The 25,409-nt window shown below is 39.6% G+C and overlaps 1 protein-coding gene across 1 annotated transcript in view; it reads right to left on the reverse strand.

Annotated features, from left to right (window-relative positions):
- TANC1 (tetratricopeptide repeat, ankyrin repeat and coiled-coil containing 1) overlaps positions 1–25,409 on the reverse strand; it is a gene marked incomplete at both ends in the record, with an annotated part of 71,572 nt that overhangs the window by 40,671 nt on the left and 5,492 nt on the right. The window contains 3 exons of the mRNA XM_082001233.1: positions 16–137; positions 3,186–3,287; positions 15,898–16,101. Of these exons, the coding sequence (XP_081857359.1) occupies positions 16–137; positions 3,186–3,287; positions 15,898–16,101 (428 nt within the window). The remainder of the gene's footprint in view (positions 1–15; positions 138–3,185; positions 3,288–15,897; positions 16,102–25,409) is intronic.

The raw sequence follows: 25,409 nt of genomic DNA on the forward strand, positions 1-25,409 counted from the left end.
TTTCCATTATCCTACCATGACTTCATTTTTCTCTTCTATATGAGCAGAAGTTGGGATCCCTTCTCCCAGTAAAAAACCCAATCTCGTCATCAATTCTTGTGCTGCAGGAGAACAGCTCGAGTCTTTATCAGGCTTTGCTTTGGAGTGGGAGGAAAAAAGTTGGTGAAGATTAGTGTCTTATATCTGGAAACTATTTGTTACAAGAGGTAGAAAAAGTACAACCAAGTGCAAACACCAGTTCTTCTGTCAGCAATATATCTAACAGAGAAGCTAATGCCATTTAAACTTTTCGTCCATTAGACTTTAAATTGTTGGTGGGTCTTGGATCCTCTGCATATCTGCACAAATCTAGGGGAGAAAAAAACCCACCCTGCCAGTCAAAACAGTAATGGTTAAGTGCAAGCAGTTCGCCACTGGAGTGATGATTGACGTGATCGTTCTCCTAACAGCAGCATTAAACTCAATGCTATCAAAGCTCAGTAGCAGACTAAAGCTCAGTAGCAGACTGAAATTCTGTTCCAGTGATTTTTTTTATAAAGTTTTCTGTTTTGACATTAAAAAGATGAAAGAGTAGAGGTTAATAATACAGATGTTTTGTAATCTCACAGTTATACCATACATTCTTGTTGTGCTTGCTATGCAAAGAATGTGACACCAGTTGTAAGTGTCCCAGCTTTTCTGGTTGCAAAAATATTTAATTTTATCAGTGCAGTGTGTTAAGATGTCTTCTGGAGTTCAACAGATATGGGACAAGGTTAAAAATGAGGCAACCTCCAACAGAAACAGCCGATGACAGATCTGCTTAAGAAAACACCCATTGCTGGTATAATCTCACAAACTAGCCTCTTCTGCCATCTTCTTTGATGCCAACAGCTTGGCATCACCTACCAACTTGTAATGCTCTTCCCTAGCAGAAACATTTATAAAGTATTTGTTTCTTTTGCCCATTAAGAAAAGAGTAACATGTAGGCCTGTCCCATCCTCAGGCATAAACAGTTAATTAATTGAGGAGCATCATCTAACCACTCGGAGAAATTGCCCACAGCAGGAATTCTCAGCTGCAGAGCCGCTGGCTGTGGTAGCTACCATCTGGCTCTGCAGAGAGGGAAAGAGGCGGGAGCTCCCATGCTGCTACTTCCTCATCAGCGCCGTGCGCGCAAGGCACCGAGCGTCGCGACGTCATCCCCGCACAGCTGGAAGACAGCAGGGACACCCAAACGGCTTTAGCACTTTAAAATTTGGAGACTTCACGCAATAAAAAGTTCCTGATTGATAAGGAGTGCCTCAGAGGAAGGGTGAAGAAAGGGACTTACTGATGACGTTTAAAAGGGAAGGACGGACAAGCCTGGCGGCTTCTATGCTACCAACAAGCAGAGTGGGGGGAAAAGCTGGGGAAAAAAACAAAAAAAAGGCTGAACTGCCCCTTTTACTGCAGTCTTTCCTTTATGGCTTCACTAAGCCACAGGACTGTCAGGCCAGTATTTACCCTTCATGGAGAGCAGATGGTATCTAACCACATAAGGCACCGCTGATACTCAGTGGTATTTGCAATAAATAGCATATTTTTCCCCAAGCTGCAGACTGTAAGAAAAACATAGAAAACAGTAATTGTAACAGAAGAGTTTGACCAGTAAACGTTACTTCAACAATGTTTCGATTTTAGGAGTGAGGTAAAACCCATGCATGGTTTGCAAACATGAGTAGTTTATTAGTCAACCATCCTTTATTTCACTCCAGCTCAATGCCTACTTGAACGCACGTATTTCTTAATTTTGTGGACAGCTTAAGTTTTCACTCTGGAAGATCTAATTATCTGATTCTCACTTCCTGCCTTCAGGACTGAGTCTATGAAATGGTGTCTCTTTGAAGGCAGAGAGCAAAAGTTTTTGTATCTCAGAATATTTTGCAAATTGACAGGTCTTGGAATATTTGACTGGAAAATCTATTTTCTCCGTAAAATTGTCATTTTGAGGATTAATCCTCAAAATTACAATCCTGGAAATTACAGAGTTTGTGAAATCAACATCTTCATTCTTCTATCGAAGTTGCAAAACCCTGTTATTATCATACTTAAATTTTAATCTTTGACAAATCTGAGTAGATGTTAGACATAGTACCAAATTCAGTTCAGCAACAAAAAGCCAAGAGTCTAAGGTGTTCAACCCAGCAACCAGTGTTTAATAATTAAACACTAGAGTTTAACTTTTGACCTTCAGCAGTTTCACTGTCTGGGAGTACAACTCTGTGAAGAGAAGGATCATCATAAGACGGTCACCCTTAGATTAGGGAGATGAGGACTATATGCTCTCCCAACTGGACATAGAACTTTAATGCCAGCACTAATACGACTGTGAAGATGGAGGCACAAGAGAGACAAGGGTACCGATAACACATCAAATAGGCCATACAGAACACGACACTGAAAACAATTACAATGAGTTCTATTTTCACTAGGAAATATGAAAAATAAGGGGCTTTCTAAAAAAGAAAACATTGGCTTTTACAACTGTGGTTTCCTTTAAAACTGAAACGAAAGGAAAACAAAAAATTGTTTAGCTGGAACATCATCAGTTACATGCAATGACTTTAATGAGGTCAGTTAAACTGAAAAATTAATCTAAAAATACAAGGCATATGAAAGCAAGGCATATAGTTATATACCAACTTATGGGTCATACTGCTTTGACCATGACATCCACTGTCAAAGACACACACTGTTATGCACTCATCAAAATTTAACGAACATGACACTTTCCAATTAACTCTAGGGAGGTAGCTTTTCCCGGCTTTGCCAACACAGGAGTCTACTCTTACTGCCTTCTTATTTAGCAAGCTTTTACAAAAATTCTGAAATGAAGCACTGTACCTCGTGCAGAGCTACACACTTGGAACCAATTTACATTAAAAACAAATGCAGAAAAATCCTAGTAGGTCTTTGCCATATGTAGTAATCAACAACACTCAGACATCAATTTGCCTGCAGTACATGCACAGCTCCAAGAATTAAGACAGTTCTAAAGACCACGTAAGTGTAACGACAAGCATCTCCTCCTTACCACAAGCACGTTAAATCTGCAAAACTTTCTTACAAGTAAAGAATCAGATTTCCTTATTATGCAGGCGCCTTTGCATCACTCTGTCTGCAACGAACAGCTGTTCTAGCAAATCGCTGAACAGACTCTTACCATTTTGACTGGGTTCTCCTTGCTCTGATCCTTTTCCCAGCGGCAGAGCTGCCTCACCTGGCACTCTAGGACTTTCCACATACTTGAGCTTCCTGATGGGACCTGCAATGGGAATGAGCTGAGTGTATCTAAGTTTTTCCAGATGGACTGTAAGTTTCGTATGTACAGTGTCTATCCTCCGCAATGCAAATAAAGTAGAGGAATTATTTCTTACATTCACAACTGCTACTGTAAAGACCAGCGAGCTGCTGCACTTCCACTCTTGTGAGAAAGAAACACTCCCTTTGGACTTTTTGGAATGCAAAGCCTGCTGGAAAGCAAAACCAATCTGCTTGCTGTGACAAACCTGGAAGAGTTCCCTGTATATGTAAAGCGAGTGGCTTTTTCCACGTTCAAACTCAGACAACTTTCAATGGGCCTCCTTGGTTCAGAGCTTTTATTTTCCACTATAACAGGAAGATAATTTTGTTGTGAGCATCTTTGAAGCCAGGAGAAAAAGACTACAGGCAGACAGCTCGCAACATGAACACACTGAATAATTCAAACCCAGAAAGCTTTATATTGCAGCATACTTTCTCCAAATACTGACACATGCCCTGATCGTAGGGAATGGTGAAGATGAGTTCAAAAAAGAAAAGAAAACATTAGTGGCTACTAACGTTTTCTGGTTTCATTCAGCAGTAGCATTCCCAGTTCATGGACATACTAAATTCAGACCTATCACCTTCAGTATTAAGAAGAACTGTGTATCCACGCAGACACATATTTTTCAAAAATTAAACTGATTCACTCTTCATTCTCACTGTTAGCTTCATGCTTTGGTTTCAGGCTGTTCATGATCCTATCCTTTGCTAAATATGATTTAGTAGCAACCACAGGAAATGTTAACTACACAACTTATCTAACAGAAGGGGAACGATGCCTCCCTCTCCAGGTTTACCAGAAAAAGTATACTGGTAGTATTGAATTGGTATCTGCTTGCACTACAAACACAGGGTGAAATTCTGATCTTAATTCGGCAACTGAATGTACTGGCAGGTAGACCGCTATGCTGATGCACAATATGTCGTAGAACTAAAACTCCACCGTATCTTTATCCACATCCTGAAAAATATGTCAACATAATTTTTTATCAATAAAGGCATTTGCAACACGAAGGGTTTTGGAAAAGCATGAACAGGGAAGCTTGCAAAGTTACACATTGGAAAGCGAAGATATTTTAATGGCATGGGGAATAGAAACATCATCATCAGTTGTACCAAGAACTCAAACCCAAATTTTTGTCCAAAATTTTCATTAAGACAATCCCGATTTATTGTTACATGTGTAACAAAGCCACACCTTTCACAGTTTTCGTGAGCTTGGGGTATGGTAGGCAATTCCAATGGTTCATCCAGAGGAATCTGTTAGCTGGAAAAATTATTAGCTGGAAGACCCTAGAAACACAGTCAGTTCCTGGGCTTAACAAAACACTAAACCAGAGATGCTTCTGTGGATTTCCCCAGCTTTGGCAACAGACAGTGCTTTTTCCCTTATTTAAACAGAACCCCCTGTTATATTACAGAGCTACAATCTCAGGTTCTCTCTATCATGCAACAGCATCGTTAGAGTAGGAAAGGAAGTTTCCTCGCTTGAAAATATGTCCGACATGCTACAGCCAAATGATTTTTCAAAAAGTACATTAGGCCACAGTGACAAAGCACACGACAAAACCATTCTACTAGCAGCATTCCATTTCTGCATCTTCCGTGTTTGTATATTACTCTTATCGTTTTATTCATAATAATAATAAAATCAAGAGTCTTAAAAGCCAGCATGCAGAACTTGGCATATTTCATGAAGAAAACATTTCTTGTGCTACTCCACAGAAACTTGAACTTACAGTTACATGGTCACGCCTTTTTTTTTTTTTGTGTGGGTTTTTTTTTTTTTAATCAAAGAACCTCAAAGCTCAATTCTGTCAAATTCAAATGGGAGAAGCTGAAATGCTGGAACTCAACTCAAATACTGTATTATATCTACACTCTTAAGTGCTAATTACATTATATATCCTGGGAAAGAAGAAAATGCAACCATAAAATGGCAGCAATATTTTATTTTGGAAACTCCAAAAAGTTAGTGTTTTTCACCTCTGACCAATTCAGTAAAAAAGCTGGAACTCCAAACACGTACCTGTAATGAACACCGCAAGGGTTTATGGAAAAGGATGTGATGAATGCACACGTAGTACTAAATATCAGAGAATAAGACCAGAAAGAAGTTAGTAACTTTGTCTTTAAGCTATTCAAATTCTTTAATCCAGAATTGTTTGAAAAGATTCGGTCACTGGCACAGGGTCCCCCAGGAAGAGGTCACAGCACCAAGCCTGTCAGAGTTCAAGAAGCGTCTGGACGATGCTCTTAGTCATATGGTTTAGTTTAGGTAGTCCTGCGAGAGGTTGGACTCGATGATCCGTATGGGTCCCTTCCAACTTGAGATATCCCATGATTCTTAGAAAGCAGCGAAGGTACTGGAACATCTTACTGAACAATAAAAAGGACAAAACCCCTTGAATATAGATGCTTACGAAGTGAGCCCCATTCGTCCCCCTCTAACTAAAAGAAGCCAGAGTAGTACAAAAATACTCATGTAAGTCTAATTAAACTGCATTTACGCACTACAAAAGGAATGTCTGACAGTAGAGGAAGGGCTGGCTGCTAGGCCTGCCACGCACTCTGGCAAACCTCTTCCCGATCCTGGAATGAGAGGGTTCCCCACAAACTTACTTTCCACCCTACCCATTCCAAACTGTCCTTACAGAACCCAGGTCCCAGCCCAAGGCTCTCTGGCATAGCCGTACTTCTTCAGAAAATCTCAGTGCAACTCCATTCCCCAGCCAGCCCGAGTTTCTCTTACTTCCCTACTCCTCTCCTCTGACGAAGCTCTTCTCCCTTTGCTTTCCTACTGTATCCCTCTCTTGTTTTCCCAGTACATTTCACTCTGTAGTTAAAGTTCAGAGGAAAAGACACCAGACCTTCTCACAGCAAGGTCTTGGTCTTCATCAGGAGCATCTAAATAGTACTAAAACTCTTAAGCACTAACAATTACGAACACTATGCTATCCATGCCTTGTTTCCCAGATCCTTCACCTGCCGAAATGCATTACATTTTCCAAGTTACGTATTTTGTTTATAACCCAGAATTAAAACTACTTTCAGAAGCCTTTTTTAAAAGCGCTTACCAAATAGAGAGTCTAAGACTACAGTGACTTCATCTTCAAGTTATGCCAATCTTTGGCTTTCAAAAACCATTCTTTTTAGGTTCTTTATTTAATCACATTTATGATACACTTGAAATCAAATCAAAATCCCAAGGTCTCAGCCAAGTGTCCTCCCTGGTTAGATGGGTTAAGCTCGCTCCGAGATGCTTTTAAGCAACTGAAGTCCTAGAATCAAGATGTGTTTCCAAGCTCCACCTTTCATCAGTAATATGCCCATACTGAGAGCAGGTAATGAATTCAAGTACCAGTATATTTCGTATATCTCTCAGTAATAAACTACTGACAAGGCTACCTGATGGTTTTTTTTCTTTCTTGTTTGTTTTTGTTCATTTGTTTGCTTTTACAAACAGAGAACAATCAACAAAATGATACTCAGTACACAAAACTAGTAAGCCTTTTAAGAAGCAGATCTACAACACTACTACAGAACATGGATTTTATTACCACAAAAATTTACAGTTTTCAAGTAGTTTCACTTCCTGTCTCTGCCCATTGCAGAATGAGGGACTGGGTGATGGGAGGCCTTTAAGTTTAAGTTACGGTTAACAAGAAGGGAAACAGCATCAGGCCAGGAAACGCTGCCATTTGAGCAGTTTGAGTCCCAGTTACTTCTGTGTCCACACTGTAACTACAGAGTGGCAGAACTTTGGGTCAGAGCACTGAGCAGTGGCTCCAAAGAAGGCCACAGCTGAAGCCAAGAAGTTCCAAGAAAGCTAGAGGCGTTTCCCGGTGAAGCAAGGGCAGACCAGAATGCATCTTTTGATGCATCTGCTAGCTGTGCTACTGGGTAAGCACGGCCTCCATGTCCCACTCCCTCCTCTAAACTCAACTGCCTGGTCACCAGCTGAATGGATCCAGTCCTTCCTCCCCTCAGGATGCCTTGGATCAGCAACGCTCCCACGAAGAAAGCAGCTGTGCTCAGTCACCCACTGCTGACAGCGTCTACTTTTCTCGGCCTTGGGTAACCTATTCACTGAAGGAAGATGGGAACTTACAGGGTCCTATGAAGGAACGGTACAGTCATGTTCACACAGTACATCTGCAAAATAAGGAAAGCGTCCCACAAGTCCAAGTTTTATCTCACTGTTTTGTGCACTCGGAGTATCATTGGTGAAGTTCACAAAACTGTGGGCGTAGTTTTTAAACGTCGCTGACTTAATCATTATAATCACAGTATTATACTGATACCTGGTTAGAGAATCGCTGACCCAGCACAAAACAAATGTTAATGAATCCTATGTCCTAGCAGTTCACAGGCTCACACAGTGATTTTACAATGATATGCTCATTTCTAACCAATGTATCGTCATGAGTTTTGCCTGCCATGATCTTAAAGCAATCTTTAAAGAACAGTGTTTTTGATGATAGCACTTAAAATTCATAATGTAGCTTACACAGATTTCACATAAAACTCAAACTGATATTAAAGGGGTTTTAAAAATTACAGTTTGTAGATTATAGAACAACACATTAGATACTGTTTGACTGAGAAATCATGCATTTCTGAAAAGAAAGGAGTGAAAAAAGATTTCAGGTAAGTATTCTTCTATGTGGGAACTATATCATGAATGAAGTGCCAGATCAAAAAGCTGATTTTACAAATATAACCGCACCAGTTACAAGATTGGTATAACAATCTCAATTCTCTCATTTCCTAAGGAAACCAAGCTAAAAAAAACAGAGAAAGGGGCTTAGTTATCAAGCTATTAGACAAGATCTTTCCTTCCCACAAAAGTTCATAAACTTATCAAGTAGAAGCCTAAGCCTCACGACACAAAAGCGTTCCAGCAGATAAAAGTGAAAGGCTACTGGTAAATTCCCGAATAATTACAAAAGTAATTTTTCACTATTTCTGAAGCCAGCTTTGTCAATCATGACCATGCCACGGTATCTACAGCTCCTTATTCTTTTAGTATACATGGGCAGCTATAACTGCACCCACGGATGATACTACAGCATTTGACGAGTAATGACTTCTGATTAGTTTTATAATGAGATTTCAAGAAAGCAATGAAGGGTACAGCTAGCACCTTTCCTTAAGTTAAATATACAAAATATAACCAAAGGTAAAGTTTTCAAAACAAAGGAGGTGAATGTCCCAATAAAAAACAACAGTAAAAATACATCCTCAATAACAACCACAAAAAATTTTAAAATAAAATAGCCTGTAATGTACTGGAATCAGAGAAAAAAGAAAAAAAAAACCCACCCCAAAACAAAAAACCTAAACCAACAAACATCAAAATAGGCACAAACTGAGTTTCAGCCTCACTGTGCTACTCCCTTGCTAAGTGCTACTTTGCTACTGCAGCCCTTCAGGTCTCTCTCCTTCCTCTCACGCCAGAAACAAAAGGGTAAGTACTTACCTACCTATCCCACTTGAAAGTGCTTGCAATATTTGGATAAAACAGAATTGGCTTGCCAGTTATTCTTAGTATGTGGTGTGTAAGTTGCACACTGCAAACAACTCCAGTAGGCTGCTTCCCTCCTCTTATTGCTAGCATATAACTTAGGACTGCCCTTCAGGCTTTCAACTGCTCCATTTTCTGGTCTGCACCCTCCCTCAGTAACGAAGTAAACCCTGTTCAGAAAGCACTGGAGCGAGACTGCAGGCCTGATGCTAACTACACCACATTGTCCTTGATAAGGTGGTTTTCTTGTCTTCAATTCGGGTCTTCAAATAGCAGCCTCCTACTTGGCTCAAAATTCAGGGGCATGCCAAAGTTCTCTGAAACAACCCACACTTCGTTTATTAAAAAAACCCAAAGTATACTTGGGCTACGACACTTGCAGTCTTACAAAGTTCCCATCCTTCCTTTTGGCAGCAGTCTCAGATGCTACATCAAGTCTCTGAAAACTGCACTGATTCTTGCTCGTTTTCATGAGTGCTTCAAGGCTGACAACAGCCTTTAAAGAAAAGCTGCAGCGCTCTCCGTTTCAACCTCACCTCCCCACAGAAAGGCGCTGCCCCGTCACGCCGCAGCTGGCTGGAGAACACATGGCCTGCTACACCTCAGCAGGAGCTGGTGCTACAAAAGCGCTGAGGCACCTCACTGCGGGACCTACCCGTCCTTTCAGATTTCCACCTAGACGTGCAATAGGGGAATATGGGGATAGCCCAATTTCTTAGCTAAGAACTACTGGGCAGGGAATGTAAGTCACATATGAGCATATGTTTGTATCTCTACCTGGAGACTCTGAGACGATTTTTTTTTAACTGGAAGATAGCTTAGTTACCAACTATCACCAGAGGGTGCTCTTTCAACACTGTTTCATAACAAAAATAAGGGGCACTGGCCCTGGTAAAAGCAGCTAAAAATACATTCCTTTGAAACAAGATCACATTCTTTAAGGAGACAATAGTCAAAAATCTGTCATTCGTAAGCAGAAGTATAATTAGATGTAACAAAGTTGAACAACAAAAAGCAACCATTCTCAGGGAACCAGAACAACATGTAGCAGTCTAGATCAGAACAGAAATATCCTCAGGAATTATTTTTAACACTCACACTGTAAGCTGTGGAAGAGACCCTTTATTGAATTTTCTTCCTCACAAACTAATGTGGAAGCAACTTACAGTCCTTGCAAATATGACACACAGTATTGTGATAACTAGGAAAATCCATGGTAAACTTATTTTCATGCACTAATCTAGAATGGATTAATCCATGGATGAAAAAGGACCCATTTAAACATGAACTGTATCTGCACAATGGAAGCTCTTTTCCAATGGCTGAATCAGGTCCGACAAAAGGTTCACCTGGGACAGTATTTTATCAGCAGCAAAAAGCAGAGAAGAATCTAAGTTAGGGAAAACGTACTTCCCTGATACACTTTTCCTGACTTGGGTTAAGTGGTTTATTGTTTCCCGAGTCAGAAGGGGTCACTTTCTATTTAAAAATTCTAGATGGATTTTCCTTCCAAGAATTTACCCCGGCCTTTCGTTAACAATCTGTACCATCCAGAAGTTAACCCAGCATTGCATGAAGTGGTAATCATTCCGTCTCCTTTTCCCACCAATTGTCTGTCTTCCAGGCACAAAAATACCAGCCAGATCTATTTCAATAATTTCTCCTTCAGAGCCATCCCAAGCCTTTAGTCATTCCTGCAGCCCTTCTCCAGCTCTTTCCTAACCTCTTGTAGGTTTTTAAAGTTGGTGTCACCAGATCTGTATCAGTATCTCCTGAGGTAGACAAACCACTGATTTGTACAGTTCCATGATGATATTTTTGTTTGTTTATGATCTAGTGCTTTCCTAGTAATTTTTAGCGATTGCTTGTTTTGACTGCAGAAGAGCTGATGTTTCTACAGGATTACTGTAGCTTGTGCATCTCCCTCCTAATCCTCAGAACTGGCTTTCCCTCCCATCAGCATTAGATGAATCTGTATCTGTTCCGATACTGGGGATTGCCCTGACCCAGGCGTGGGACCTTGCACTCGGATAGCTTATTGCATGCAAGGGGAACTGCTTCCCAGCATTCTCAAGATCGGTTCACAAAACTGAAGCCTTAGGTGAAACCAGTTCTCTTATTTAGTCTAGTCTCAAGTATCAGGTATGCCGATTAATTTGTTTATTAATAAAAAATTTTAATTAAAGTTTAATTTAAAAACTAATTAAAAGCTCTACTGCACATTTAAGGAAGACTCTTCCAGCAACCATCTTCGGCATTCACTGATGTCTTCAAAAGGAAAGCTGCTTCCTTCCTCTGTTCAAGCATGATGGTGTAAATAATTTGAGCCAGTAAACATTTACTTCAAGGGCAGCAATGGTGTCTGTCATTCACACCTTAAATTCCAACAACCAATTTTTAAGAGCCTCCTTTATTTTCACTCTTTCAATTGACCCTCCTAAATCAGCATACAATCAACTATTACCCCTTTAAGAACATGAATATTGGTTTAGTTGCACACCTGTAAGATTACCCGTCCAAGCAATGGTCATTCTAGCTTTATAGTAGAAGAAACTCAACTTACTGTGACAGTTTTTCATTTACTGCTCCCCATCCCAGAGTCCTCCTGCTGACAACTTTTTCCTTGTCCTGTTTGTTTCTGCTCTTTTATCCACCTCCTCCTTAATGAACTATTTCATTAAAGAAGCTTTTGACTCCAAATGAACCAGTCACTTCAGTTCTGCCAATAATTTTAGGCTCTGTTGTAATCTAAGATATAGTTTCTCCTTTCATAGTTAGAGTTGAGGACTGAACTGGGGCCAGAAGCACTGGTACTCTTCCAAGCTCTTCTCACAAAGAAAAACCTCTCCCATCTCCTATGCAAGCAATTAAAACACAACGTCACTCAGAGTAGACTGTGCAAACAGGGCTATGTAGCTTTCCGTGTTCCGGTGAAGAAGTTCAGCTTGCTCTCCCATGGTTCTGCCTGCCCATGTGTTAGGAGGTCGCAGTGGCTGAGCTACTTGCAGATGGATGGGCAAAAAAGCAGCCATGACCACACGCGTGCTGCAGCAAAGATGCCCCCTCCGCTGCGTACGTTTGTCATTGTGCCTGTCCACTGCAGTGGGAACAATAAAATAGCTAACATTGCTAACATACCACTCTCCTCGCGCACCAGGACCGATCAGTTCAGTCTCAAGCCTGAACCCCTACCTAGAGGGTAGCGCACGAGAGAAAGAGATGCCAGAGATCAGGATAGCAGTTTCAAAGGACACCACAGCCACAAAGTCCTGTGTTGGTCCAGGGGGTCCCCAGACTAACAATTTCCAAATCTGTTCTGAACAGATACCTCGAACTTGCTAAACATTACAGTATCTAAATGCTTTTCTCAGTGAGATGAGTCCCAACCTGAGAACTAATAATTATATGGCTATGATGGAAAAGTGTCCTCTTAAGTCTAAAGAGCGAAAACACCACACTGGCAAAATCATTCTATTCTTGGAGTCATCTGAAGTAGAAAGCTACAAAGAGGTATACGACATTCACAGGGAAAATAATTTCAAGCATAACATCCTTTTCCTACCATTGCATTTTAATTTAAATAAAATAAATAAGATAAACTAAAAAAAACCCTGAAGCAACCTAGAAATAAGTTAAAATAACCTTCCAAATTAGCAAATGTTCACATGAGTAAAGAGAATATGCCTGACAGGAACAGCAAAAAAAGTACTTTTCCATTATTTTAAATTATAAATTAACCAGTTTCTGTTTGGATTTATACATTGCTTGAATGTAAATTTAAAAAGTGGCCTTATATTTTCTTTGTTGCTGTTGCAGTTTTTCATACGGTACCACTGCTAAATGATATACTAAATTCTGTTAATTTACTACGATGTTTAAAATGTTTGCAACACCTTTCGCTTAACAGGATACAGTCAAAGAATTTGCCTTCTTTTGAGCACCATCTATTTATGAGTGTGCAGCTTTCTAAAAAGATAGCAAATTAAGCATAAAACATACTTCCATCGTTAACTAAGTCACTTTTGGTGGAACTAACATGCTGGGTTTTCAACAGTTTTATGTGATGGATAACCAGACTGCGAGTGGATGAAGCAATTACAGAAGGACAAGGCTTGCTCAAGTCCTACTCAGAATGCTGACACATTTTACAGAAAAGACAGTGGACAGTAATAATTGCTGCTTGTCTTCACTACTGTCTGAGCAAAGAGGTGAAACCAGAACAAAAAACAAAACCAAAGATACCTCTCCAAAGCCACTGATTAACACCCACTTGGAAACATGCAGAAAGGGCAATGAAAGGAGAAGCCGTAAGAGCACTCTGTCACTTAATTAACTACATTGAAGATTGTCTGTTCTAGACATCACCAACGAGAGTCTAATTCTGTGAAAGAGTTTGAAGGTCACTACCAGTTACACAAAAACGTCAAACATTTTACAGTGCATTTCTTAATGCAGAATGTTCTTCCATGCATTATTTTAGAATTATTTAACCAGGAAAAACTATTTTTACCCACTGAACATATATGCCTAATTAAGTATTTTTAAATTGGCAAATACAGATGCAGGACTAGATAAAGGTAAGCTAGAGCATAGACAAATTTCTTAGAAAACTGGGAATGTACTGAGTATGAAGCCCTCAAATATGGATGTTTTCATGAATATTAGTGCCAGTAACTACTGGTTAACTACAACTTTCACTTTTGAATTTATAACAGAAACACACTGACAGGAAAATCTGACTGTTTTTAATTTACTAACCAAAATTTTTAACTAAATCTACTCAGACTAAATAAAAAGTTAGGAAACACTCTTCATTAAAACCTGGGTAGCATTCAGTGAATATACTCTTTAATCATTACCCCCGAGTATACATACAGTATATTGCTTCAGTCTAGCAGACACTAAATAGACTTTTATTTCGAGGAAATAAGTTATGCAAGGATATCACCTTTTATATACGACCATCAACATGTCGGGGTTATAAGAACAGCACTACAGAAGAGAAACAAAGGTAGAACAAATGGTCACATATCAAGGGACAATTTTTTCCTCTGCTCTATTACACCGTTTCAAACACTTAAAAAATATTAATGATCTGCTTTGCATTGAAAAATACATCTCTAAGTAGTTGCTTTTTCTCCACCTGTAAATGGAGAGTACTGAAAATAGAATTTTGTTCGACCGTTGGTTAGATAACTTCATCACTACACGTTAACTTCAGAATACCACTTTAACTTTCCCTCCTGCAATCCTTTCTTCTTTCATCCACCACATCCTGAAAAAGCTTTAACTTGCTATTTGTAAACCACTAAAATAGAGTGCTTTGACATCAGTACCTTTATTACTCCTGCCTCAGATGCTAGACAGGTAATTTATACTAAATAATCTTCCATCAGCTATAAATTGTTGAAAGTCAAAGGAATGTCGGCTGGCCACGGGGTGAGGGAGGGGGTTCTGCCCCTCTGCCCCCTGCAGTGCTGCATCCAGCTCTGGAGCCCTCGGCACAGGAGAGACACGGACCTGCTGGAGCGGGGCCAGAGGAGGCCCCAGCAACGCTCCGAGGGCTGGAACAGCTCTGCTGGGAGGACAGGCTGGGAGAGCTGGGGGGGCTCAGCCTGGAGCAGAGAAGGCTCCGGGGAGACTTTACTGCAGCTGCCAGGGCTGAGAGGGGCCGAGGAGAAAGATGGGGACAGACTTTTTAGCAGGGCCTGTTGCGATAGGACATGGGGTGATGGTTTTAAACTAAAAGAGGGCAGATTTAGACTAGGTATAAGGACAAAATTTTTGACAACGAGGGTGGTGAACCCCTGGCCCAGGTGGCCCAGAGAGGTGGTCGATGCCCCATCCCTGGGGACATCCCAGGTCAGGTTGGACGGGACTCTGAGCAACCTGATCGAGTTGATGTCCCTGCTCATGGCAGGGGGGTTGGACTAGGTGGCCTTGACAGGTCCCTTCCAACCCAAACTATTCCACAATACTATGATTCTATACCTAGAATGCAGTTGAGTTTTCCCAACAGTAACAAAACTAAGAGTTAGATCTTGACCTTCACTTAAATCTTTGGCAAAAATCCTTCCATTTCCTTCCACATTACAAGGACTTCACCCTATCTTTTAAAGTTGTTTAGCAAGCAAACCACCAACCCAAAATTATTTAAACATTAAGATTATTATTTTTAAATTTTGAAAGGAAAAACATATTGATGGGTAGCTTAAACCAAGAACACTTTTAGAAATTGTACTTACTATCCTGTGGCAATTCTTTCAGCCACATTTTTTCTTTCATGTAAAAAGAAGTCATTAACCAAGACATTTCTCAGCACTGACAAAAACCAACTTTCGACACCATTTGTTCCTAGACCTTATAAACTTTATAACAAAGAACCTCAGAACTGTTGAGTGTCTCCACAAGTAATAGGAATATGGAAAATTTCACTTGACGCTCAAGCTTTGACCTGAATGAACCCAAGTGACACTAGCGTGTTGGAATGATTTATATGTACAGAATGCTGATAAAAAGGGAACCAGATGGAGCACCTTATTTAGGAAGGCTCACACACAAGTATGTGGTCGTTACTAAGGACACAACCTCTGAAAATCAACAAGTTTCTTGCCACAACTTCAGCAGCAATTTATCTATTAATACATTTGTGTATGCAGATACGAGTAAAATAAGTGAACTGTAAAAGCCACAAACAACATTCACTCACACACAGTCACTAATATGTGCATAAACAAAGGTTTCTTAAGTCGTCTTCTACCTAACTGACATACTAATCGTAAATAACCAGTTTTAAACACATTCAGACATTTCAGTATAGGTTTTGCAAAACCAACTAGAATAATTCTTTACCATATGAAGTATTATATTCTATTTAATCACCAATTACCTTTTTTCCCTGGGAACGTGCAAAAAGCATTCACAACTCCCGTCCTTATTGCAAAAGATAAACATGATTTTACTGTGTTACTTTTACGAAAGTGTATCAAAAACTGAGTTAAAGCGCTATGAAGATTTTAGTTGCTCATCAGTTTCATTTTACCTGGAGACTTTTTGTTTGATCTTGACTGCATCAAATAGGACTGGCGTGGCAGCAGAGGTGAAGATGGCAGCGACATTGAGACTCCTTTAGCCAAGTTCATTCTATAAGTGTCCTCGGAGACTGGCTGGTTGCCAAAGGCAAAATCTGCATTGTGGCCAGATGTTGCTATAACCTGCAAGGCATTCTCTGGGCAGGAGTCACCTGCTAAAAATAAAATTTTGTCATCCGTTACCTGATATACCAAAATAAAAAGCATAGAATTGCATTGAAATACAAGTTTTTAACATAGAAAAACATATTTGCCAGCAACAATTCAGCACGACTCATCTTACTGTGCATCCTCCACTGAAGAATCCAGACAACCACTAGAAAAATTTAAATATACAAGTAAGCGAGATTCTATTTTACTGAAATAGAGACAGCAAGGGAGGAGAAAAACCTCACTTTCAACAATGTAAGTACTTTTCAGATTTCATCATTAGAGGTAAAACCCCATTTCCTATAAAGATAAAAGTATTTTTACAGCTGAAAAGGTATTTCAGGATCACGGTGATATCCTGAAAGTCAAGACCATCTGAAAATACTGTTTACTTGAACTAGTTAAAGGAGAAATTTATTTGGGTTCCCCCTTACTCTCAATTAAAAGGTGGGTCACAAAAAAGTACACTCAGATGGCCAGTCTAAGCTTTATTTTTCTGTTTAAAAACTCAGAAGTCCAGTTATATACAATCTGACAGCAACAGTGATTTTTTTTTTTTAATCTAAGGAAAAAACGAGCTATTGGTTCACAACTAAGTGGCACATCAAAACAAGGAAATACACCCAAAGCACAGAAATTTCTTGCTGGTGCAGGCAACGCAATTTCAGCTAAATCAAGAATATATTTTCAAAACAACAGAAAGTTATGTTGCTCACAGTAATCATTCAAAGACAGCAGAAATACACGTTGAAAGTGCTAGTTTTTTCCTAGCCAGATAACAGAAACAGAACTGAAAAGCAAAGGCTAACAACTAACTACAGCTTTTTTTAATATCCAAATTAGGGTATTGCTCAATAATTTACATGAACTACTGCTGAAATTGAATTGGTATGACCAAAGGTAAAAAATAGAAAAATAAAACTGATGCAAAGAGAAAAGATAGTGCCAGAACATTTTTTAGACCAGTCTGTATGCAACAAGCAGCATGGCTGAAGTACAGGAAACCAAAGGAAAACTAGAAGAAAAGACAAACAAAGGAGAAGTAATGTCTTTTGAAATGTGACTCCCTTATAACAGGTTTATTTTCAGTATTTACAGTAAGGAAACACTTCAGATAGATGTGGCTCTACAGGATCCCCATTTCTTGTTCATTCTGTTGTCTTTCAGTTGCTGCTGTTCTACCACATTCCACTACAGGCAGCACTGACTGCATACAACCGACCTGCACGCTGTGTCAGAAGGAAAAAACCCAAACCTAATCCTTTGAGAAAAGTAAAAATATTTTTGTCAATTTAACTACTGTTCTCCTTTTTTAGAAGTGTGCATGGAAGGGAAGAAAATCAAACATGCCCGAATGTTAAAATCTAATTCCCTATTTCCAAACGTGCATCTATTTAAGATTATTTAGGTTTCTTTTCTAGCCATACTTTTTTCCTCACAAGAATCGCACGAGGGCTGTGTATATCCATCTGGAAGATAAATGACCTTAAAGAATGCTATGTGAGATTCAAACTTTTCTGTAAAACTTACTCTCTTGTTCCTCTGAAACCAACTAAACTACCACCTTCCAAAATTTCTACTCTCTGTTCAAACAAAATTCATAGTAACAGGTAATGATTTTACAGAAACAACTCTAGTTTCATCTAGTCAAGATGGAAATAAAAACTGTAACTATATTCTTTTTTGAAGTCCATTGCAACTATTATGGGAGTATAACTGTTGGGTTAAAATCCTGGGAACTAGAAAAGCAGCTTCAACGCCTTAGCAACCTAGCTGTAACACACTGTTCTTTAAAAAAAAAAAAAAAAAAAAAGTAGTACAGCCTAAGTATATATTTAAAATAAAAGGACTAAGTATTTTAGACACTATAATCACATATATGAGATTTTTTTTGAAAGACCAAGATGCCTAATTACTGAGTTCCCATTCACTTTCAGGGGAAATCAAGACATTTAGGATTTTCTTTCTCTGTTCTTTCAGAAATTTAACTTTTTCAACAGCTGCTTTTAAGCACAACTTTAACATTAGGTATATTATTATTTATTATTCAATACAGTACATTTGAGTTTGCTTCACAAGTTGTTGAAGAAGCACAGAGAAACTTGTTCTGGTATTCCATTTTTTCCTTCAAAGATAAGCAAAAAGCAAGGAAGTTGCACAGTAATGCAGCTAACTACAATTAGAAAATACTGGCATTCTTGTTAAGAGTTTTCTACTAGATACGTTGCCAAGGTTGGAATTTGGAATTTGTGTAAGTGTTCCACTGGGATGCTAGTGAAAGGGTGCAAGAGACAAGAGAACAACAAACAAAAATTACCTCCTCCCCCTTCAGGGTTAATAACTCCACCTACAATTCCCTAATTTCTATTTTCCCTTTTACTATGACATCAACAATCAGTGTTTAATTCATTGTCATCTTAGCACACTTCTGAATTTTGAATTAATTTTAATTTATCCTTCTCGTTGTATATGAAACATTCTACCTCTTCTGTGATGGGACTAAATACTATGCTGGTATAACTCTAATCAATAAGTTTAGATTATTTGATCATGACAGTAGCTTGAAAGACATTTTGGAATCTATACATACACACTACTGCATCTTAGCAATTTTTGTTACAGCAGTACTACGATTTTTCTTATTATTATATTTTCCTGACAGCCCTGCAGGAAAGGTCAGGGGACAGGTACAAAGATCAGGCTTTCATAACTTGGATTCTAAGAGCACTATGGCTTAAAAAATAAAAATCCAAAAGGTGTACCAATTTTCCTTTTCAGTCACTACTTTTCCTAATTTTACAACAACCTTTTCCTCACTGACACTTATATACCCATGCTGTTAAGATACAATAGCTCTTTAGAGCAAAAATCCACACCTTGAGAAAGCCCAACCATACGGGCTTCAACCTACGAGGATACCACACCCTCAGTGATGCCGGAACATGTTTAAACAGTAATGTATTCTACTGAAGCAGAAAAAAGCATGTTATAAATGAAATACGGTTAGGATACTGTGCAACAGCCGACAGCTATTAGACACGACTCATTCCACAGTTGTTCCTCCAGGAACTTTCTAAAAAACAGTTAACTAAACGCGACACTAGCTAACAGACCAATCCCACATTTGTGACCTCAAAAAACATAAAAAACAGGAATAGAAGGGAACCAGCAGAACTCATGCACCACAACCCTCCGAATACTGTCCCAGCCACAGCCACGAGACAGGTCTTCTACCAGGAGAAGAACGTCCCATAGACCCCCATGATCCAAGCAGTCGTCTAAGCGCAACGAACGGTAAGTGGAAACCCAAAGCGTTTGAGTGCTAAAACCCTACACGGACTCCAGGGGCTGTCCGCAGGGCAGTAACCTGTTGATGGAAGCTAGAAGCTGCCTCCATCTGCAGCAGTCCCCAGGTCCAAGCACGCTTCGAGGCTGGTAACAGGGTAAGCAGGACAGCTGCTTGCTTTGTCTTCTCTCTTCCCTACGCACCTCCCCAGGGTTGTTCTTCCCACCGGCTTTCTCCCTCACAGAAGCAAACATGCTCTCACCGCCGAAGGGAGCAACAGGTAAAGCGCGGGAGCGCAGGGCCACAGAGAAGCACGCGCGCAGGAGGGTGGCACTGGGCAGAAGATTTGGGAATAGGCCCTGTCTCTAGCTGATGCTCAGATGTGGCTCACCTTTCTTCACCGCATGTAGCGGAGTCGCAGCTGGAGGAATAGCTGCTTCATGCCAAGCTCAGACTGTGAGACACCGAGTTCCCACAGAAACAATCCAGTTCAACTGAATATTAAGGCACTTGCCTCAGACATAGGCAATTTTACAGCAGGTTCGTGGGTCTGTAGCACAGTGAGAGTTACAGGACAGAATCAGAGGCAAAGTTCTCTGATGACCTCCTCTATCTCTTGGTCCTACAAGCTCTCTAAATGGACCTACAAAATTTATTATTCTTGCAGTACAGCATCAAGGGACGTTCTATATCCACACAAGTAGTGTTATTTATACCTGGCTACAGTTAAGTTACACGTGCGATGATGTGGGATGGCAAGCTTCATTTTATATGCCTATATCATTATCTCCTAAGTCTCTGAATCTATCCCGTATATTTAATTTAGCCTAATCCTACATCCTCTATTTTATATCTATCGGGCTGATGACTAAATCTACACATTTCATCCCACTTACAGGATAATTCCCATAAGATCCTTGGATCTACATATATGACAAGACAGACACAAAATTAACAAGCTTGTGGGATCTACAAGGTAATACATTATGCCTGCCACACAACTTCGTGTTAGAAATACTAGAATAATAATAGAATACTAGAAAAATGCATGAGTAATAGCTGTCAAAATACAATTTCTTACAATGCCCAAGTATAACCAGATTCCACACACTGATGCACACAGAAGACTGAAATTATTTGTTACTAACTTAAAGGTTAGTACTTGCAAATATTCGAGCCACCAGAACAATACTTGAAATTTACATTACATTTCCTGGGCTCTAACCCAGTGTAAAACAGGCAAGCATCAGTTCTGGGATAGGAGAAAGATGACATCTCAGAAGACTTTTTTAATAATGCCAAACTAAAACATAAGGAAAGGTTCTGTGAAATCCCACTTTCTTGTTTTTAAAACCTCCAAGTTGTACATTTTCCACTGCCAAGTAGCCTCAAGACAAAAAAGTTTCATAAGCATCAACCAACACCAGAGTTCTTATTCAGTGGTCAAAGTAACCATGGAAGCAACTTAATAGCTTTAAAAACCACACACAAAAAGCTTTGAGAATGGAAATCAAATCCCAGTTTAGTTGCACCTAGGGATGCAACTGAAAGGCATAATCTGATTAACAAGCTACTCCCCCCCGCCCCCCGCCCGGATACAAAAAGTTACAAGGATGGCTGACTAAAGTAATGATTTTGTAGAGCCTAATATCCTAAGAGAAAACTTGAACTTAAACTAATCCTTCTATTGAACAGAGAGGATAACTAAAATGAAAAACTTACAGTGTATATGTCAGTATTAAACATGATAAAACACATCTAATTCTTGATTCAATACAAGTTGCTTAGAAACCAGAAGAATGCTAACTGCTTTACCAAAATACATGTAAACTGGAGTTTGGTGCACATGTTGGAATTCAGATTATTTTAACATGAAGGAATAGGACCGCAACCTTCAGAGCGGTGAAAGCTAAAACAACGAAAATGCAGATTTCTTAAGTCTGAATATTGACAGCGACTGCAGAACAGCGTTGTGCAGATTCCTCTCAATATGTATTTCTGAGATAGGTTAAGGGAGAAAAAGACAAAGTCAGCTATCTACTGAAGTGAAACAAAGAACCTCAACCCACTTTAAAAATACATCTGATACAAAATTGTGCCATAGCAGAAGGAATCTTAAGTTCTGCAGTTCTGCTTAAGATATTTTTAAAAACATCTTTGCTGAAAAAGCTTCGCCGCGAGCACCACGGGGTGAAGTGCACCGACAGCATGTCCCAAACAAATGAGAACTTGACCGTAACAACCCGGCTCTGACCAGCGCTCTGGCATGAACTGGAAAGCAAAGCAGCAGCAAAGAAACACTCCCGTTGTGACAGCTGCAAACTCCGCGCTTTTGGCACACGCTCGGGGCAGAAGACCAGGAGGTGGCAAGAACCTGGGTACCACTGCGAACTATCCTTGGGAAGGGAGAGTGTCAACAGGACTGGTCTAGGGCTACGTGGCTACCGAGGCCGCTGCTGGCTTATGTCGACAGTCCTCAGAGATCAATGAACAGCGCAGACACAAAGGAAATCGGTATTCTCTACAGAAGAGAATACAACCAGCATAAAAGCTGGTGTCCGGTTCAGCCTCGACCTGCATGCAATTGTTCTGTCTGCAAAACGCCCTGACATTTCTACTGCGATAGAGGAGTCACTAAATTTGTCAGCCACCAGTGTATCGTTGTTGTGAAAAACTGTGAGGGTGACAGAGCAGCGGAAAAGATTGCCCGGAGAGGCTGCAGAGTCTCCATCCCGGGAGGCTCTCAAAAGCCAACTGGACACAGTCCTGGTAACCGAGGTGCTGCGATTCTGGGGTGACTCCCGCACGTACAGCCAGCGCTGGAACTCTGCCGAGCTCTCTGGAGAATCTGTATCAGGAAAAGCTGAAAGGATGAGCTTAGGAGGTATGATTCCTTTGCTATTTTAGAGCAAGCATAACGGTCTGAGTTGGGACGGAACTGAATCACACTGCCATGGGGAACGTGCAAAAGACTGTAACGACAGTAACTTCTGCTAGCTGCTTTGCACGAGGCTCTATTCTCTTCGCACCAAGCGCCCCATGATACCTCTGGGAAAACTGCTGAGTTTTGATGAACATCGCGTAGCAAACTGTACCAATCCATACGCACAGGGAGCACTATGAAAAAGAAGACTTTCTCCCCAAACAGGAACACCCAACATTCAGATGTGATTACATGTTACTACTGACAGTCTTATTAAACTTTTTTCTGCTTGGTAGGATGTGTTTCACCCTAATAAATGAAAAAGAAAAGATGAGACTTTACAGACGAATTCAGAAGGAAACTACGAGTGGGGAAAAAGAAATTAGCTGTGAGGAAAGCCATACAGCTGGAAAGGACCTTCCAGAACGAGGCATCACTACGTCCAAGTAGTAAGAAACTGGTTTTGATAATTGGTTTTGATAGTGGTTTTGATGTTTTAAAACACAGTTTTCTTCTGTGTTCCACTCCCATCGTATTTTTCAACAGAATTGACAGGCAACTGTAGACAGAAGTCTCTAGCACGGGTCAGTGACTGTGTAGAAGGTGCTTTATTTTAATTGCAAAACAATGATAACTTTCCTTTAAAGGATCTGTGTCTTTCTAAATTAAAATGCTTACAGGTGTGCGTGCATTTGTACATAGCCAGTCCCACCTAGTGAGAAGGCGATCTAGGAGGACAGAAGGAGGACAGAACGGACCTGGTCTTTGCAGTGAGGACAAGGTAACCACTCACACTACTGCCGACGCTCACCACTTGCAGAAAAATTCCTCATCAGCTAGCCTTCTGCGATAAGAAAACAGGCTTCTGTCATGTAAAATACAGGCATTAGGGAAGATCAACGTTTAATTCTCTTGCTCTTCAGACTCTGGAGAGACTAGAAAAAAGGCAGGAACTAGCCTGGAACTGGAAGAAAACTCATTACAGCCCGAGTAACAGAAGCAGTGAAGTGCATTGAGCGAGAAACAAACCAAGTAAAGATGAGAATAAAAGGTCCAAATGGACAAGCTTTGCCAACTATGCTCATACTTGACAGTATTTGCTCACTTTCTGGCATTTATTGCTGAACTCTGGATTACTTTTTCAGTACACAAAATACTAACGTTCTCTTGTAGTGCTTACTTAAAAAAACAATCAATTTTTAAACAAAACAGAGTGATAAATAGAGGTTATTAGGACCACTGAAGTAATTTCTACCTATGTGTTTCAAGGGCAAGATCTTTTTTTTTTTTTTTTTACGTTATGTGTACATGGAATATATCACTGGAATTAGCTTCTGGGAAAAGACATTCACCACATTAAATACTCACTGCTCAGCAAAAAAAAAAAGGAGTTTAAATTCTTAAACAACTGTCAACAGCCACAGAAAGTGGGCAAAGCAACACAGAATAATCAAAACCAGCTCCATATTTGAAGCATGAAACAATGCTTCTTCTGTTGCAAGATATTTTTAGAGTAACAACAAAAAGTCGAACTGAAGCTTGAAAGTATTCCGGTACAAGTTCAATGTTCCGGCTAGTGGATGTGTACTTTATGCACCACAAAGTCCATTTGCACTTAAAATTCAAAGCCTAATATCATAGAGGGTTTGGACATATTGGACACAGATAAAGCCAACTGAATTTGCATATTTAGTCTTAAAATGCAAACTTATTTATGATTTCAAGCCTCTGAATTTGCCAGAAGGGTACCTGAAGCTCTTGATGCTCTCAGCTTGGTTACAAGTACATTAGTCAGACAGAAATGTTTAATGAGATATAATGCAACAAAGGTGGGGTTCAAACACACATTCAACCTAACAAGTTCAGCTGAGAGTCGAACCTTTACTGCTACAGGGAAATAACTCCGAAACCACTTAATTTTAAAATAATGATTACGTAGTGGGTCTTAATAAAAATTAGGCCTTTTTGCATAGCAACTTAATTTTTCTTTTAAAGTAGCGATTTAGTTGCCACCAGCAAAAAAAATCATCAGTGAATTTAAACACATTTATGCTTATCATTCAAAGTGCTGCACTAGCGCTGTCCGTCGGGTGTAACAGTGGCCTATGCTAATAGGAATGGGAGACAGAAAAGTAAGGATGGCAGAACATCGTATGAGCGATCACAGCTCATGCCTTTGAAAGCCATTTGATTTTTCAAAAAGAATACTAAGTATAATCTCAATTTCTTAATTGTATCTGATCATATGTGAAAAAAGGAAGAAAATTCAAATTCACAGATTTCATCCAACTTGTTTAGTATAAAATGTTGATAAAGAGCAAGGCATACAAACAAAGTAACTAAGAGTACACCAATCTACAACAGAACATAACGCAGAAGTAAAAGCATCCATTCTATACTAACATTCAGAAACTTTGTACACTCACATTTAGGTCAAAGATACTTACACAAAGACACTGGAATACAAGAAGAAGGAAAAACAAAGGAAACTAAGTCTCAAAAGACTATTGTAAAAAAATAAGTCTGATGTACAGGAGAATCAAACAAGATCCAGGGAAGTTTTATTAATATGGAACTTTTTTGCAGCCCCCCTAAAAAAAAAACACAATATGAAGACAATCACTGAAAGTATAATGCATGAGTACATCAGCACTTCAATACCTTTTATTTCATCATCCAGAAATCAAACACACTGATCTCATTTCTCCAGATTCTCTACCTTTAAAGCACTATAGCATTACGTTCTAAACATTATCTTTTTGTTGACATAATAATTTCTCCCTTGTTAACTGAGCACTACATGAATGTCTAACAAGCATTTAAGCTGCAAAATGTAGAAGTCCCAACTACTTACCACATTAATTTCTACTGAAATCAATGAAGTTTTCATGCATACCATGTACTACATTTGATGTTAAACTTCTGATGGGATTTAGTGCAGGAAGAACACTGCAAACTAAGCACAATACTCCCATTATTCATGTTCCTTCAGGCCTGATATTGGGTCAACAGAACGACAATGCTTATGCTACTAAAAAGCCATCTGAAATAATTGAGCATGTTCTGTAGAAACTTAATATATGGGATTTTCTTTTCTTTGTAAA

Source organism: Phaethon aethereus, assembly GCF_964289735.1.
Source record: "Phaethon aethereus genome assembly, chromosome: 6".
In the NCBI taxonomy this organism is placed as follows: domain Eukaryota; kingdom Metazoa; phylum Chordata; class Aves; order Phaethontiformes; family Phaethontidae; genus Phaethon; species Phaethon aethereus.